This window comes from Rhopalosiphum padi, chromosome 3 (genome assembly GCF_020882245.1).
Source record: "Rhopalosiphum padi isolate XX-2018 chromosome 3, ASM2088224v1, whole genome shotgun sequence".
Classification (NCBI taxonomy): domain Eukaryota; kingdom Metazoa; phylum Arthropoda; class Insecta; order Hemiptera; family Aphididae; genus Rhopalosiphum; species Rhopalosiphum padi.
Window position 1 is genome coordinate 45,147,244 of NC_083599.1, and position 18,511 is coordinate 45,165,754.

The 18,511-nt window shown below is 25.6% G+C and overlaps 1 protein-coding gene across 1 annotated transcript; it reads right to left on the reverse strand.

The window, feature by feature from the left end:
• Positions 1 to 7,307: 7,307 nt before the first annotated feature.
• LOC132926962 (uncharacterized) lies at positions 7,308 to 14,513 on the reverse strand. Its single transcript, XM_060991391.1, has 8 exons — positions 13,767 to 14,513; positions 12,481 to 12,745; positions 11,123 to 11,326; positions 10,830 to 11,061; positions 10,202 to 10,326; positions 8,463 to 8,616; positions 8,167 to 8,390; positions 7,308 to 7,579 (listed from the first exon to the last, which is right to left on the reverse strand). The coding sequence occupies exons 1-8, from the start codon at positions 14,408 to 14,410 to the stop codon at positions 7,493 to 7,495; spliced, it is 1,935 nt and encodes a 644-aa protein (XP_060847374.1). The 5' UTR covers positions 14,411 to 14,513; the 3' UTR covers positions 7,308 to 7,492.
• Positions 14,514 to 18,511: the final 3,998 nt, after the last annotated feature.

Consider the following 18,511-nt stretch of genomic DNA (forward strand, 5'->3'; position numbering starts at 1 on the left):
CATTTTATAGGTAATTAAAATTATAAATTCATTATAATTTGTATTTTGTTTCAGTGATTCTGTGATTATCAAAATGAACAGCCAAAAGGATATTTTTTCAGTTTAATTATTTGCAGTTGATAAACGCTAGCTCTAAATGATTTTGATTGTTGCTCAGAAAGCCTTTCATATAATTTACGATGGCTTTCTAGCAATAATCATTACCAAGAAAGAGCCTATACTTCTACGTTATATAGTTACCTATGTTGTAGTCCGTTACTAACCACAATTATTGTACGAAGTATTAAGGCGAATGCGAAAAAGAAATGTTGAACAAAATTACAAAAGAAGCGTTCCAGGACTGTTTCAACAAATGAAGACAACGTTGGGATAAGTGTGTGCGTTGGGAAGGAAAATACTTTAAAGGGGACTCAGATATGTAACTTATAAATAAAGTATATTTTGTTTTTTGTCGTTAGTCCGCGTATTTTTTGAACAGATCTCGTGTATAGGTTTAAACCAGATAAGTTATCAATATTTAATTAATCAATAAACATTATTAATCAGAGAATTTACTATATTAATAATTTTACCTGTTACTCATTTTTTTATTTAGCTTTAGACACTAGACCCATTGTCTAACTACTTTTACTATTTTGTCTATTTTCTCATTGGCCATTAGTCCATCATCTAGTACCCATATTTTTCTCTCTAAGCGTTATACATTAGCTTATAGATAATTTAATTTCTTGTAATAATTAAGATATAATATAATATGTAAAAAATTGTTGCTATATTTAGTGTTCTAATATTTTTACCTGTGAAATTAAATATAATAAAATTTGAGCTTTATACGCGTTTATATTTAAAATACCTATACCTATGTCTGCAGTTTAAGACCTTGGTGTGTGTGTTGCCGTTTGATGTTGATGTTAAAAATTGTTGGCCAGGTGTGAAATTTTCTTGGATTTATATTTTTTTAACATATAATTACGCTATTATTAATGGATACTTTTTAGATTAAATTGTATCTTAGTAAAAGAATTGTAAATTAAGTGTACATTTTATACGTGTAATATAATTTCAATAAAACCTACGGAAGTACACGGATATGACACTTATTTAATCATATGGAAGCGACCAAAATTAAAATTGTCAACATGTATAAATATTAAATTAATGTTACTGCCAATAAGTAAATAGCACTATTTTTAATAATTAAACAACACCTAATTTTTCATGTCTACTATTCAGAGTACCTACAATTTCACTACACAGACCCTGTAAAATGTTTTCTATTTATTTACGAGTATAAGTACACGTAGATATATATTTATTTTATTATTGTTCATAAAATTTAAAAACAATAACGTGTATTTACCAATTATTTTGTATACATCATTTTAAAATAGTTGAAAAAAATAGTTCATTATTTTAATTTTAATGTACAATCATAAATTAAGTACTATTACTCTAATCATTATAATCATAATTGATTGCTCTATACGTATTTTCTTTACAGTTACTTCTTTATAATATCTTAAATGTGCATACATAATTAAGTCACTTAATTTATAATTGGTTATTCGTTAATAACGACAACGAGCACCAGAATCTCCAATAATTCAAGTTTGAGGTTACTTATAATACAAATATGAATAGTAAGAATTATGTAGTGGAACTAACCGTCTGATTTGAAAACATCTTTTGCATTTGATAGCCTAATTCTCGAGGAAGATTATAGACTATTTAACATTATGCTACGGTCTTTTGGAGCCTAGTAAAAAGAAAAAAAATCAGTAAGAACGCTTAGCGAAAACGAAGTGTAGGTTGGCAATATTACGACGTGGTGGGTAAGGGGTGACAATATTTATAATGTCAGTTAATAATGAAATACATTTTAAAAAGTGGGTAAAGTGTTATTCGTCAGTCATAGATGTTTATACGCGGACAGTGTCCACTACCATGTAACGAATTTAACACAATTTGAATTATATAAGAGGTGGCATTTTTTACGGAGAATAAAGTGCACAGGGACAGCAGCTAGTATAATATATTCATTCAGTCATTCCGTGAATGGTGCAATTAATTAATTTAAGTAGTTTAGGATATTATTAGTGATTCATTAGACTATTAGTGAATGAAAAAATAATTAAAAGTATAGTGCGTTATAACTGTGGTTAATATGGAAATCAAACGCATAATCTATAATCATTGATTTAAATTTTGTTATAACATTTTTGACGATTAAATTAAGAATGAGAGAATTTTGGATATGGTGGCGTTGTTTGAATGTACGATTATTAGCTGTATCGATGACTTAAGCTTTTAGAGTTTTAAAGTTAGTCGGGGGAGCTGTTAGTGAAGAATAATTTGATAGCAATGAGAACTCATCTATTTCAAGAACAAGTGCTTATGATGAGACTATTTCTGTCAAATTTGAATTGTAAAGCCTAACTTAATATCAAGAAAGTTAACCACATTTCGGTAAGAATAATACCGTTGTATGAGCACAAAATAGTGGATATACACAGAACCATTGTCCATTTTATTATAATGATACAAAAACAAAACTAATAGTAAATGTGCCTGGAAATTATTGGTTAGGCAATTTAACCTACATGTCTGGATGTTCGATGGTAGACAATCTGAATAGTACGCCGGTATTAATAATCTGTTATTTTTGGATTAAATTGTTAAGATGCAGTTTCTATAAGAAAATACGCAAAAATTTATTGAAAAATCAAATTTAGAAATTTAATTTATATTAAGATTAATTTTGGCTTTTTACCTATGGAAATAACTCTATTAGAAACAAGTAGATTATTATTACTGAGTGTATTAAAATAATGAATAAAGTTGAAGAACTATTAAAAAATTACCCAACAATATTACAAATAAAATGAAATTTCTTTTGAAAAATAACCCATATAATAGATATCAAAACAATACATAAAATTAGCGAAAATCTTGATGGAAAAAAACTTCAACAGACCGTTTACCAGATGAACTATAATGTCTAAAAGGCAAGAATAGACGATTTTCCATATTTTTAATAAAATTAATAATATATTAATAAAATAATTTGTCCTACAAAACCGACAACTGACGCAAGTACCTATAGGTAAAAAAGGCAGTATTTTTTAAAAATAAATAGCGAAAATAGGCTGTAGAAGCGCTATATTTGAACATTTGAAGTGACCGCGGGTCCATGGATATGAGTATGTGATGACTATTATATAGGTTATATAGGACTTGTAAGGTAGATTAATAATAAAGCAGTCACCTTTGGTTTTAATTTCGTAACAATTAGGAATGATGACAAAGTTCAGTATTGGGACAAAAAGGAAAAAGTGCAAAGGTGGGCAAGTTAATGAAAATAATTAACCCTAGTTAAAAATTAAGTTAAGAGGATACAAGATCGATAAGTTAAAAGTTAATATGGAGAATAATATAAACTTAACTCAGTTTAAAAAAAGTAAATCTATTTTTTTAAATTAGTATGTAAATCTAATAAAGAGTGAATGTGGCTTTCTAGTTTCTAATTTATCTTCTTCTTTAGCCTAACGGTCCCTGTAGGACCTGAGCTGCCACAAGCAATTCTCTCCATCTTTCCCTGTCCAATGTCAGGTCAACTGTCATATTTCTTCCCAGCATCTTGATATCTTTCTCTACCGCATCTTTCCACCTCGTTCGTGGTCTGCCTATTGGTCTTTTTTTTTGTATGGTCTCTGTTAGTACTTTTTTGATTATGTCGCCATCGGCTCTCCATACATGTCCAAACCATTCCATTCTCTTAATTTTTATATACGTCGTAATATTGGGTTTTGAAAATAGTCTGTATAGATCTTCATTCTTCCTTCTCTCAAAAATTCTTAACTCTGTATTATATATTGGGCCAAAAATGTTTCTAAGTACCTTTCGTAGTTTCTAATTTATAAGTTATAAAAAATAATTTTATTGTACTTTTAATCATAATGCACACTGTTTACATAATATACCCTTTTACTTTACTAATATTTATTAATATAATTATATTAATATATACAAAATTATGTTATCAAGAAAAAGAACAGAAATGTTTGTGTTATTATAGTGTTGGACTATTGGATTATTTTTATACTAATATAGTAATATTTATGTATAAACGAAAAATTTCAAATGTTTTTAACATGATGGATTTTTTTTTAAATCAACTGAAAAAGCTGAGTTATTTCAACTGTGATTAAACTAGTTAAGTTGATTAGAAAATAAATTAACTAATTAAGTTAAAAAGTAAAAAAATTAACTTTTTACCTAGTTAATGCTCGCCTTTGAAAATATATGTAGAAACCGGAAGACCGGGAATAATGAGAAAATACAATGATTAAATGGGAGGAGTCGCCAAAATAGATCAGTTGATCTGTTACTACCGTATTCTAATTAGATCGAGAAAATGTACATTACCCATGGTTATTCATGCATTCAATATTGTCATTACAGACAGTATTTAATGTACCAAAGAAAAAAATGTATTTTAGAATAAATTTAGCGATAGATTTAATTTCATTTGAAAAGCCAATAACACCAAAACATATAAAGGACACCCGTCAAATGAACCAGCTCAACCATACAAAGTATTAAAAATGGACTCTCAAAGACCTATACTATAGAAGCAGTTAGAACAGATACTGTTGACCATACATCAATATTCGATGATAAGAAATACAACACGAAATGTAAAAATAAAAAGTGCGAAGGACGAAGAACTCATAATCTATTACATTGTTTAAAGTATAATATTAATTTTTGTCTTGACAAAAAAAGTAATTGCTTTAAAGATTTTCATATTAAAAAATAAAATACTCACCTATATATTTAGAGATTTTATAAAGGTTACCTAGTATTATTTTACAAAACAAACTTTAATTTTGTTTAATTTTTTTTATCGCTAAAATACCACAGAAAAGGACTATTTATTTTCATTTATAATGTCAAAATAAATTGTATTTGATTAGTTTCACTAGATTTATTTTTAACATCGAAGAAGATTAATAATTTGTTGAAACAATAAAATAAAATGTATTAAAATAATATTTATTTATAGATAAATATTGACTCCACGAAGATCCAGTACACACTAAGTGAAGGTTAAAACTTTGTGAAAACAAATGCAAAAAATTTGAAACTTAAAAATTATTTTTTAAGCTAAAACTATAAATTCGATGAAAAAAAATTTGTGTCTGAAAGGGTTAATAGTTATGTACTGTTTGCATGAGTGATTAACCACGAGTCAAACTGTCAATTATATATATATTACCATAAAAAAACAATAGACTATTAATTATTATTATCCTAATATTAAAATTATTCAAATAATGACACTCATTTAAAAAATAATCAGCAGAATTATAGTTATAGTTCTGAATCATTATAAACAGTTTTTTGCGTTGTATAATTGACAAAATAAAAATGTCCTCAATGTAAGGCTTATTATAGTTTAATTTTTGTGTATATATATATATAATTATTTTGTTCATTTGTTGTGATCGAGTAAATTTCAAACGACGATTATTTTCCATAAAAAGTACCTATATTAATAGATTCCTTGGAACTAGAATTGGTTATAGGTAGCTTATTTTTCTATTATTCTTAACTTCTATAAGTTACTATAAAATAGCTCACCCTTAAATTTAGTTTGGTCTCGGAAAAATAATATTTTTTTGCTAATTTAAATGGTTGCCATTGATTACAGATTAAATTAAATTATTAGAAATGGGATGGAATATAATAATTTTTACAAATATATCTAAAAAAAGCTAATCCTAACTTACATAAATTAATTTGAACAAGGACTTGTTTATCATAAAATATCGCTTAATAAGTTTCAGACTATGAAGAAAATTATGATACCTAACTTTATAAAACTAGGTGATAATTAAAAAATAATCTGGAGACTGGGGTTCATAAACCATTCATTATTATTTATGGAGGAGTATAAATTATAACAAAAAAGTTAAAAAAACTAGAAAATGCACTCCTAAATAATATGACAGCTACATTTATAATGAAGTGTCTTCAAATTATGTTATTATACCTTGTTACTATACCAGTCTTTACTGTACCAAACGAGCGCACTTTTTCAAAATTGAAGTGAATCAAATATATTTAAGAAACACTGAGTGTAGTTAAGATTTATAAAAAATCAAATTTATCATCCTAACATAATAATTATTTTTGTTGGATCTGAAATGATTAATTCGAAGTGTGATACATTAAACAATTAAATACCAGTATGAACATTAATTTTACATCCAGGAAATAAGATTAAAGATTTGCATCAGTTTTAAATTGTATTAAAAAAGATTCCAATGTTGTGGATATAATAAATTTTAAACAGTGTATCAACCTCAATAAATCATTAATTAACCAATTTTAACTAAACTTATGAATAAATAAATACTTCTTTTTTTATAAATTGTAATTAGTTAATTAATGTATTTTATACTTGAAAATTTAAAATATTTTTTTAGTTTCTAACTATTTTTTGTTCTTCTAAATAACTAGTATTCAAGATCAATCCATATGTAAAATGATGTATTAATATATGTATTTTAATTTACAAAAAATTACTAATGAAAATTTGAAGCACTTAATGAAGGGAGTTCTAGTCAGTCATATTCTAAGGCGTGTTGTATAGGCAATTAATTTACTATGATAAGCCTTGTAGTGTATGCAAAGTAAATTTACATTAGTGCGTGTGTGCTTCCCATGTGCATGCCAAATAAATAAAAATATTTAAAATTACTTTTTGAATAGGAATATAATAATATAATATACCCAATAAGATTGTGGGACTAGCTGGTCAAATTTTAAATTATAATCCTGTAAAAACCTTAAGATTTTCTGATATCTTTTCTAGTTTTTGTTGGAAGAATTAATTAAAATATGTATGCCTGCCTTACATATAAACAAGTGAAATATATATAAAATTAAATTGTTTAATTATACAGAAGTCATACATGTATATTTTGATAAATGTCTCAATCAAAATATGAAAAAGATGTTGAGCATTCTTTGTTTTTACAAAATTTAAATTGACCAGTCAATTCATAATATTGTGAAAATAAAATACCCACTCTTGATTAACTATAATAGTGTTTTGTCAGTTTGATTTACCTAAGTGCTACAATTGATAGTTCTGAAAGTACACTAAAATGTTTCAAACAGTTAAATTATTAAATAATTAAATTAATACTTAATCGGGTACTTATAAATGTTACATTTGTAAAAAATCATTTTGATTACTTAGCATCAATTCACAAATAATAAAAAAAAATAACGAGAGGTAGTTTTTCTTATAATATTTAATAATTATGCCATAATTGAATTATTTAACAAATTACCTATATTTATAATTGTAAAAAAAATATATAATAATAAGTTACATTACAATTGTTTGAAATGACTAATTAATAACGTATTATAAGTATTTATAAATTAAGTATAAATGAAAACTAAGTGGTACATATTTTTAATTAAAAGTTAATCCATGGCTCTTAAATTTTTCTGCTACTAATGTTTCAAAGTTATTATCAGTTCCCAACTCTTTAACAGTAAACTGAAAAACAAATAATTAAAACCATAAAATTATTTAATCTATATACAAAATTACAATAATAGTTTGATTATTAATACTAATATACCAATAGGATTATAATAATATTAATTAGATATTGTGCATTATAAAATGTATGTTATTTTTCAAATTATCCATTTTATTGCTATAATAATTATGCTGTAAAATAAATTACTAAAGCAATATGAAAGCTTAAGTATTATTTTAATTATTAAAACGTTATAACTTAAAACACAATTCTAATAAATAATTTTTTGATTCATTGAATTAGAAACATAACAGTATTACAAATTTTCAAAACAAATAAGTAAATAAACAGCAGTAATTTATATTTTAATTTCAGTGTCATAAAGTTGTTTATGAATTGTTCAGTTAAGTTATACCAACATTTTTTTTTTTTGTTTATCAAAGATATTCCGAATTTCCGCGATTAAGAAGTCTTAGATTTGTTGGTATTACGGCCTCTTCTTAAGGAGAAATTTGAATGCAAAGTTGGATTTTTTAAGTAGTAATATCAATATTATTTGCACTATAATACTTAAAAAAATTATGTATACACAAGTTCTTACCAAAATTGGTTCATAACCAAGTTTCTTAAGTTGTCTGATTTTACACAATGTTAAACCATTATATTCATTACTATAATAGAGCACTGAATTTCTTACAAGAGTCATTACAGCAAACCATTTTCCTAATTCTAGTGGTTTCTTAAAATCATTGAATGCTATCCTATTTTTCATTGTTTCGGGAATAGGTACTGGTTTACCATTAGTATCAATGCAAAATAATATATCTAGAAATACAAAAATTTAAAATGAATAAATTTAAAAAAAATTAAATAGAAACTAAATATACACAAAATTACCTGGTTTTGGATGATGAGGAAGAGGGTAACACACGTGTAAATATGACTCATTTTTGAATAGGCTTAGAAGTTCCTCGTAAAGTTTAATAAAGTTTTTGTCATTTGCAGTTAATTTAGCCATAGTAGTTGAAGTAGGTATATGCCAGGCTAAATGCTAGAATATAAAACACAATAAGTTATAACAGAATTTATTATTTTTCAACATAGAAAATATTGGGGCATGTGTTTATTAATTAGAGTAAACAAAACATTGTAATTATCAATTATAATGAATATTATTTCCAAAAGTATATATCATATATATGTAATATTTTAATATAATGCCAATAAAAATACTTTCATTGAACTTTTAAATTCTAAAGGAATAAGATGTTGTTTTTATTCATGTTACAACAAATATAATTTGACTATAAAAAATACAGTAAGTAAAATTGATCATATTTTTCATTACAATGGATATCATTATATATTTTTAGTAACTTCTGTATTGTTTTATTAGGATTATGAAAAATTTGTTGTCTGGTCAGTAAATATGCTAATGACTGTCGATACGGTGTTGGTTGATTATACAATTGAGCAATGAGCAGTACATTGAGACTATAAGTATAGGTACAAACAAGAAGTTTTAGCTTACAATTAGACAGACATTTATAAATATTTTAATTTAAAAATAATTTTTACATTAAACAAAATAATCTATTTATTATTCATTATTATTGTATTATATTAAAATTCAATGATAAAATGATTACTATTACTAATATTAATAATACTAACTGTATTATCACATTTATTTTTTTAGTGGTGGTCATATACCTAATAAATAGTCAATTTGTGAGTCACTATTATTTCGAATTAAAAAAAAATAAAAAATTTAAAAAATAATTTTAATACATTACAAATAACTATCAATTTGTTTTGCAAACAACATTTAAATTAAATTTAGAATTAAATATTTTCAAGAAGATGCTATACTTTCAATCCACATGTGTTATTTCTATCTTATAGAGCAGTGGTTCCTAACTGGTGGTCCGTAAACTCATCTCAAGTGGTCCTCGAATGAAAAAATTTAAATTTAAAAAAATAAGCAAAATTATACTTTTTATTTTTGTTATTCACTATTATCTATAAAAAATAAACAACGAAATTGTCTGAATCCAAGTTATGATATGCAACTGGCACTAAGCAACAGCATTGCTCCAAGAATTCCAAAACTGGCAAAAGAAGCGCGCACTAATAAATCACATTAATTAAGTACCAATAATATAAATTTGTTATTAATTTTTTTCTCATTGAATAAGTTAATTAATATAAGTTTGTAAAATGTAATATTTGAATTTTTATCACCTTTTTTTTATTGAATTGAATTTTTAAATAAATAAGTTAAAATATTTTTCCACTCATAAACGGTATTTCTGGTTTTATTTTGTACCTAGAAATTATAAACTATAAAAGTATGAAAAATAAGTTATAGAAAGAGGGGGAGGATTGAAATCCTTAGGGTGAAACATTTATAAGTGGTCCGCGCTTAGTGTTTAGTTGGGAACCACTGTCATAGAGATACAAAAAAGCAAATATGCGTTCAGTCTTCAGTAGAACTGATTGCATGTTGACGTGTTGTTAGAGTTGTTCAGAAAGAGTATTTATGTAAATAATAAAATAAGTAAATATGTGTTCTTTATGTAAGTATGTATATAATTTAAATTACTCTTAAAATAGTATTGATAAAAATAACTTACTTCATTGCAAGATTCTTTTAATGTATCTGGTAATAATGAGCCAGAATAGTCAGGACATTCTGTAAGCACACCATTGTTTAAACTTACAATATCACGTGGTATATTAAATCTGGATAATCTTTTTCCTAAAAATGTTACACATTATTTAACATAATTTATTAAAGTTAATTAAAAAAATAACTATGTTTGTAATAACTAATTAGTAATAATGAATTTTAATTGATAAAGTCCATTTACTAATTTTACTTTAGGTCAACACATTAATGATAAAAAAAAAGTAACCATTAAAAGAACTAATAATGGGTTTTCTGGACTCAGAAATAAATAGAAAATTATAATTTATAAAAACATTTTAAGGTTAAATTACATTTTACTTTAATTAAATGTTTATTTTAATTATTATGTATCTTAATTTAGAAATAATTTAGTTTAAGATACTAATTAATTCTTTACATTATACACTAATAGAGTATATACAAATATAATAGAACAGGGAGTGTCTAAAGTATTTGTCAATCTAAAACTTATTGTTAATTATTCAAATAACACTTTAAATAGTATTCCTAAATATTCCTAATATATAATAACATTATATACTATATGTATACATATTTTTTTTGTAACTTACCATAACATTTATGAAGTGTTTCAATTTTTAAAGCTTTTGAAATACAATCTTCGGGGTAAAAATTGTTCACAGCTAAGTATGACAAAGTATAAATATAACATCTAGTGTGTTTTTCAAATTCAACATTTCTTGTATCACTCTGAAGTTCCTTAACAATCATCTTAAATATGCATGGTGTTGTTTGTGGATTAAAATTCAACATAGTTAAAGCCAAAGTTACTCTTTCTAAATCCTTAAAAAAACATTATATTTATTTATTTAGATAAAAATTATTGTTTTATTTTTTTTATCACCTTAATCCTTGCCAGAGATATTTCATCTACTATACGCTGCGAAATTTTTTTTAAAAGGTCTTCATGTTTAATCAACAAATTGGTACCCAATAGAGCCATATGAACACAGCATACTAATTGTACTTCATCAACTTTATCTATTAAAGCATCCATTAATCTGTACATATTATCGGCATTCTGGTGCTTTGAGCAATATCTAAATAGCTAAATAAAAATAAAAATATATTTAGAGAAACACAATGTTCATATAAATAATTTATAATATTAATTTTAATTTTAAATATGCATATTTTCCATACTGTTTGATTTTATTTTTAATATATTTAAATACATCATTAATACTTGATTAATTTTATTCAAGAGGACGGACGCCACACCTGCATGTGCTCTCTATCTTACAAATGTAGTACATAGTAAAAACTGTTAAACAACCCAATTTTTACAATATAAAAAGTAAAACATTGGCAACGTTATTTTTAATTTTTTGATATCACTAATACAAATAAGTTCTTATTATTTCAAAATCCATAATTTTTGTATTTTTCAAAGGGCTTTGTAATTCTGATATTGAAAGAATAAAAATGATGTTATACAGTTCAAAATCTCCTATTTTTAGTGAAAATATTTGGTTGCATAACTTAGACTATAGTCTAAAGAGTTCTCACTAGCATGAAATGGTTTTTATTATATTGTATCTTTGTAAGACGGAAACAACACATGCAGGCGTGGAGTCGTCTTAACAGTACCATTCAAACAATAAAAATAAATTTAATATACAAACATAATTGACATTTTATGTCATTAAGTTTATTTTATATAACTGCATTTTTCCAACATATGTTACACAAGTGCATGCCTATTTCATGTTTTTTTTTTTTAGTGCATTCAATTCACAGCTCTGGTGAATAATAACTTATAATAAGTCAAGATCAATAAAATCACAAAGTTCCTTTGAAAATATCAAGTTACTAAATTGTTCTCTGTACTAGTATGTTATTTTACGTCTACTGCTAGAAAAATAAATAACATTTTAGTTTTAAAATTTAACTGCTGAGTTCATTATAGTAAATTTTATAAAATAATTATAATATATAAAAAAATTGTAAGCTATTCTGCCAATAATAATAATAATATTTATTTTGATGGAGAAAAAAATAAACAATGTTTTTAAGTAAAAGAAAGTCATTCTAAACAGAGATATTTTAGGAATGGATTGTGATGCATACACAATTTTAAAGATAACACTTTGTTGCACCAATACAGCAATTTGAAAACCTTATAACTAGATATTTGTTGGACAGCAATATATTCTTTTGTTGGATTAAGTATAGGATTCTTATTTAAATTTGAAAAAGTACCTTTAAAAATGCAGCCAATTCTACACTATTAATGTTTGCAATTTCTTTGATTACAGAGTTGTATAGATTTTTTACAAGCTCCTGATTACGTATAGGTGTTTGAGTTTTAAAAAATCCTAAAGATACTATGCCCAATTCTTTAATATTAAAGTCGTTGTAATAAGAACATATTTCTTGTTCAATATCATACATTGGTAATGTTGGCAAAAACTTTCTACTTGTGTTAGCATAAAACATCATCTGAACTAATTGCTTGGGAGTCAACCTGAAATATTAAATTTTATATTTCAAAAATATAGTAAATAACTTAAAATGAATTATAATGCATCGAGATACAAATTTTTATACATTGTTTTTTACTACCAATAACTAACCTTTTAATATTTAAACTGTTAAAAAGGTTATGATTTGTAGTTTCTCAAATGTTTTTATTAATTTATATAAAATATTATCAATTATATATTAAATGCAAATATTTAAGTAGGTATCTAAGAATATAGATACAAAATTATTTATAATGTTGTTTTAAGAGGACGCCATACCTGCATGTGTTGTCTCTGTCTTACTAACGTACATCATAACAAATTTTCGTTCAGTAGAATACATTTTGTGACGTTAGCTTTAATATTAGAGTAAATTTACCTATTAAAAAATTTAAAGGTAAGAATATTATCTAGACAATGACATATGCTTTAATGATATTATCATTTTAATGTGAGTTATAGCTATGTAAAATATTACAACTTTAAAATGTTCATAACTCACTTTAAAATGATAATATCAATAAAATCATAAGTCATTGTCTAGATAATATTCTTACCTTTAAATTTTATTATAGGTAAATTTACTCTAATATTAAAGCTAACGTCACAAAATGCATTCTACTGAACGAAAATTTGTTATGATGTACGTTAGTAAGACAGAGACAACACATGCGGGTATGGCGTCCTCTTAATATTAACACATAACTCAGTAGTTTCCGAATTATGTGGTATGGGGTAAGTATTGATATTGTAAACACTATGCTAATAAAGTATTATAAAGAAAGAGAAAAAATTTTTGTTTCATTTATTCAAGGAAGAAATGGTAAATTTTTTTTTACTTTTTGGGATAATTGAGCTAAAAGTATTTAGGAACTGCTGGTCTAGCTTGATACACCTACCAAGTGTTCTATTTGTAATATAGGTATTGTATTATCTTAAATTAATCATTGATACTTATATTAAATATTTACTAATGAAAAACATTTTATTTGAGACTACCAAATTTGTTATCAATGTATTTACCTTGATGGCTTACGTGCTAGTTTCCTGACGCCCATCCAAACAAAGTTGCTCAGTCTAGACAGTCTCATCAAGTACCAGTGGTCCATGAACAGTAAAAGCTTGTTAAGAGTCCAGCGCCTATGCCTTTCAATACACTGTCGGTCAAACTCAGACCACAGACGGTAGTAGACAGGATCCTTGGCCTCTTTGGTGTCCCACAATGGTATGAGTGTAAATATGGACAGCAGCTGTTGGTCAGTCATCTGTGGCAGGACATCAATCAGGCGGTCACGGAGACCATTGTACACCGTATCAGTCAGTAGGTAGTCTTTGCCGGCAGCGTACGAGCTGATTGCTGTAAAGGCTTTGTGCACATCGTCTGCCGTCTTAGCACTGAAGTCCTGGCTGATGAGCGAATGGTACTGCTGAGCGGTAATCGCTGTTGGCCAGTTAAGAGCGGACGCGTCTGGATTGACAACTGTGGCGTGATACCCAGGATCTTTGACCATTACGCTGTGAGCATTGTGATTTTCGTTGTTCACATGCGAGGGAAATGCTGAAGAAGATGAAAACTTTGGCCAGATTTGAGCGAATGCATTCCGACGTCCGCAATTGTTCGCGAACGCCCGCCCAACGAAAGCCAGACGGCTCAGTGTCTGATTCATGGTGTAATTCGATTGACGTCGAACTGATTTCAAAATTTCAACGTACAATTTCTTTCAAAGTTGACCATCGTCATTTGGTGGAAACTGAAAGGATAAGCTAATTGGCATATTTGATAACAATTTTTTTATCTATCATACAAAATAGACCGCAAACGAGATTGATAAGAACAAAAATGATACGAGTTTTAGTGGAGGCAACAATAGTGATGGTAAAATGCTATTTATTTAAATAGCAATTGCTATTGTAAAATAGCAGTGATAAATAGCAGCTATTGCTATTTTGTATTTTTCTATTCACACCATTACTGATTCGTTATTATCACATATTAGCGGCTATTATCTATTTGTAAAATATATATTTTTATAATTAAAATTACACTTTGGCCATTACAAGAACAATTTAATATTATTGTTTTATATTACCGTATTAAATTGCATTATTTAGATACAGTTTTATACATAATATTATATTATATTATATAAACAAAGAGAAGAGAATATAAATTTATTATTTACTTAGATTAATATTTTAGTTATGTGAAAATTGTAATTACATACAATGTAGTTTCAGTAAGATATTGTAGGTATCTATTGTGGCCTTTGGGTGCATCCTAACATTGAAGGCTGTTAGTGGTGGTAATTATATGACAGCTTCTATAGTTATTGTTATAGCACAGGGGCTAATAAATGTTTATGAACAACTGCAGAAACAGAATTATACATTAAGGGTCAATGATGTAATAAAAAATATCACTATATAAAGTGGTATGAAAGAAAGAGATCGATGGGGAAATATTGAAAAGAGTAAAACCTTGGCCCGTTGTACGTTTCTCGATCCTAGATTTAAAGATGTTCCATTTAGTGAAGTATTGCAACAGACAACCAAAACCGAAATCATCCAGTTAACTACAGCCATAATATCATCTAGTGGGACTGGGTTATCCGAGGAGCAATCAATTCCAAATGATTCAACCGAACCTAAAAATAATTTTTCAATTTGGAGTACCGTAGATACTAAAGTGGCCCAAAAGAAACCTGTTGGCACAAATACATCTAGGGCAATAATAGAAGTAGCGGTATTTGGAAGACTCATTGCAACGAAGAAATGCAGATCCTTTGAAATGGTGGCAAGAAAATAATCATAATTACCCATATTTGAGCCAGTTAGCTAGGAAAACACTCTGTTGTCTTGGCACATCAGTGCCTTGTGAACGTGTGTTTTCAAAATCTGGGTTATTGATTAGTGATCGGTGTACTAGATTAAGCAGTAATAAAGTAGAGATAGATTGCCGCAACAATCTTCCTATCCAAGTGCCTACGTTTATGCCGTTTATGGGTATGAATAATGAAAGTATACCGTAAATCGTAATAGCATTTTTGTGGAGATACCGAGAGCATTTATTTTATTAAACATTAATTTTAATTTTATGTTGAAACTGTTTAATGTTAACTAAAATATTCCTATCACTAACTGATTTTTTCGAAAGTGTTTTTTACCACTGACAATAATGATACAATTTTAATACAAACATCTTTTTGGATCGTTTTGGATACAAACAAATTTTAAATGTTTTATTGTCTTTTCAGTAAAGAATCAACAAACTAGTAAGTACTAAGTAGTGATGAGTGATAGGTATAATTCAATAATTTTAATATTAGAAAAAAAATAATCGAATATACAAATGGTAAATAGTCAAAATATATAAAATCAAATATTCATAAGATTAATATACAAAATATAAATAATCAAATACCTAATCGAATGAACTATTTATGCGAGGTTTATTTCTAATACAACAGTCGAAACTATTAAATAATAAAAAGTTTTATATTTTTACAACTATTACGAGTATTTGACATATTAACTATATAAAATGACTAACATGCTAATAAATGGGTATTGTTTAATGTTTGGTCTAAACTCTGAATATAACACCTCTGAAAGTAAAAGTTACAAACAAAAATTATGATTTGAAATAATAGAATCATTCGATTATTTCTATTACTATTAGCAAGTTGTTTGTTTGAGATGTAACTCTCCTTAAGAATTCATAAATGACAAAAATCCAATGCTGGTGAAATTAATAAACTATTGAATTTTTGTCACTAGTATCACAAAAAGAAAATAACAAATTTTGAATTTTATATTCCCTATATTAGTTATATTATAAATTAAATTTAGTTTTTAATGATTTTTTTCAATATTATTATTTATTTATATTTATTTTGTACATATTTTTAATTTACTTTTTAACATAGCTTTTGATAATATAGTAGTAAAAATTAGAAAAATTGATTATTTTGACTTGTTAATACACCATATTTATTATTTATTAACGTTTGTAATATTTACTTTTTATTTAATTTTTACATTTTAATAATTGAGAATATATATACTTACTACTTAGATATATAATTTATAGTTAACAGGGTGTCCCATGAGGATTATTATGATATAATTTTTTATAAACATTTAGTAGGTAATTTAATATATATTGAAAATAAAAAAATAAAACATCAAATTACATTTTAAATTTTTCAAAACTTCTTGCTTAACAAGAAAATTTTTCAAAATAAAATATAACAAAGATTTAAATTTAATAGTAAAATAACATTTTTGTTACAATGTGAGTATTCTTAATTGTTTTAAAATAATTTATATTCAATCCAATTGTATTATATTGTTATTGAAGGATAGTCTAAGCTAATCGTTTGTCAACATTGAAGTATTTTTGGTAAGGTGTGAATTATTTTCAAGTTTGTTGTATAATTAATAAGTGTATTATTATGGCTTGGTACCTTGCCATTTTAATTGTACTAACACTCATTAGTTATACCTATCATACCTAGAGTATACACATGTATGTGTACATACAACCATCAGTAGTCTAATAAGTAATGATACTAATATAGTATCCATTTCAAAAATAAAATAACCTAAATCAAATGTTTGATTTTATAAAAAAAAAAAAAAAAATGTAAATGGTTAAAATATATAAAAAAAAAGATTGGCTGTAATTAGCCAAGTACCTACTTAATATTAATGTTTTAAATTTAGTAATTTTGTAAATTAGGAATTTTATGTATTGAATATTAAGGATTTTCATAGATCTCTAATAATTTAGGAATTTAATAATTACCTACATATTATCTACAATTAAATTAACAGAAAAATAAGGGCATTCTGCAATTTTTATTGTTTGAATATGTGTAGATACAAAACCCTGAGCAGTTGATAAATGCATTGTATTTCTCTGAATATTTCATAGCATAATAGTATGTTCACTTAATTACTAATAATAAAAAATAATCCATTAAATAATCAAGTTAATGATTTGAAATTGTTGGAATAATTACTGTCACACTTGTCATGTACCTTTTAATTATTCAACCCTAATCAGAGTTTCAGAAAAAAAAAAATAAAAACTATAATAATTTTCCTTAATTTGTTATACATTTTTAAATAAAAATATTTTCATATTATAAAATTATTAATACAATAGCTTTATTGAGTTTTTTTTTTTATATAGTTGACAAAATAAAGTTGTAATTATCGGTCAATCTACTTTTTGTTTTGGATTAATTAGGTTTTGATATGATATGATTCAATATTTAGACGTAAAAATTATACCAAACAGAGATATAAGATTAAAGAGAATTAGCATAAAAATTGTATAAAAATAAAATTATGAGTTAAATACATATTATAATCTTTTACCATGATTTTAAGTTGAAGACCTTTAATATATTTTAGTGTAAGAAAGGCATCTTAAATTCACAGCATCGCAGCCCATGGCTAACAACTTTGATGGCCCACTGATTGCGTTATAAAAAAAAAATCTATATTATATAATAAGTATTATAAGTGATGCATACAATTATTATTGCAGATCTTGACATCTTGTAATAGAAAATTAATACAAAGTAAAATTAAAATCCCATTTAAGATTTTTTTTAACTTGTTAAGTTATTTTAAAAATAATAAAGTTAAATTAAGTTAAAAGTTACTCATAATTTTTCGTTAACTTGTTAAAAGTTAATTTAAAAAAAAAGTAACTTCACTTAGTTTAGTTAAAATTTTCTAATTTGCAAAAATAAAAA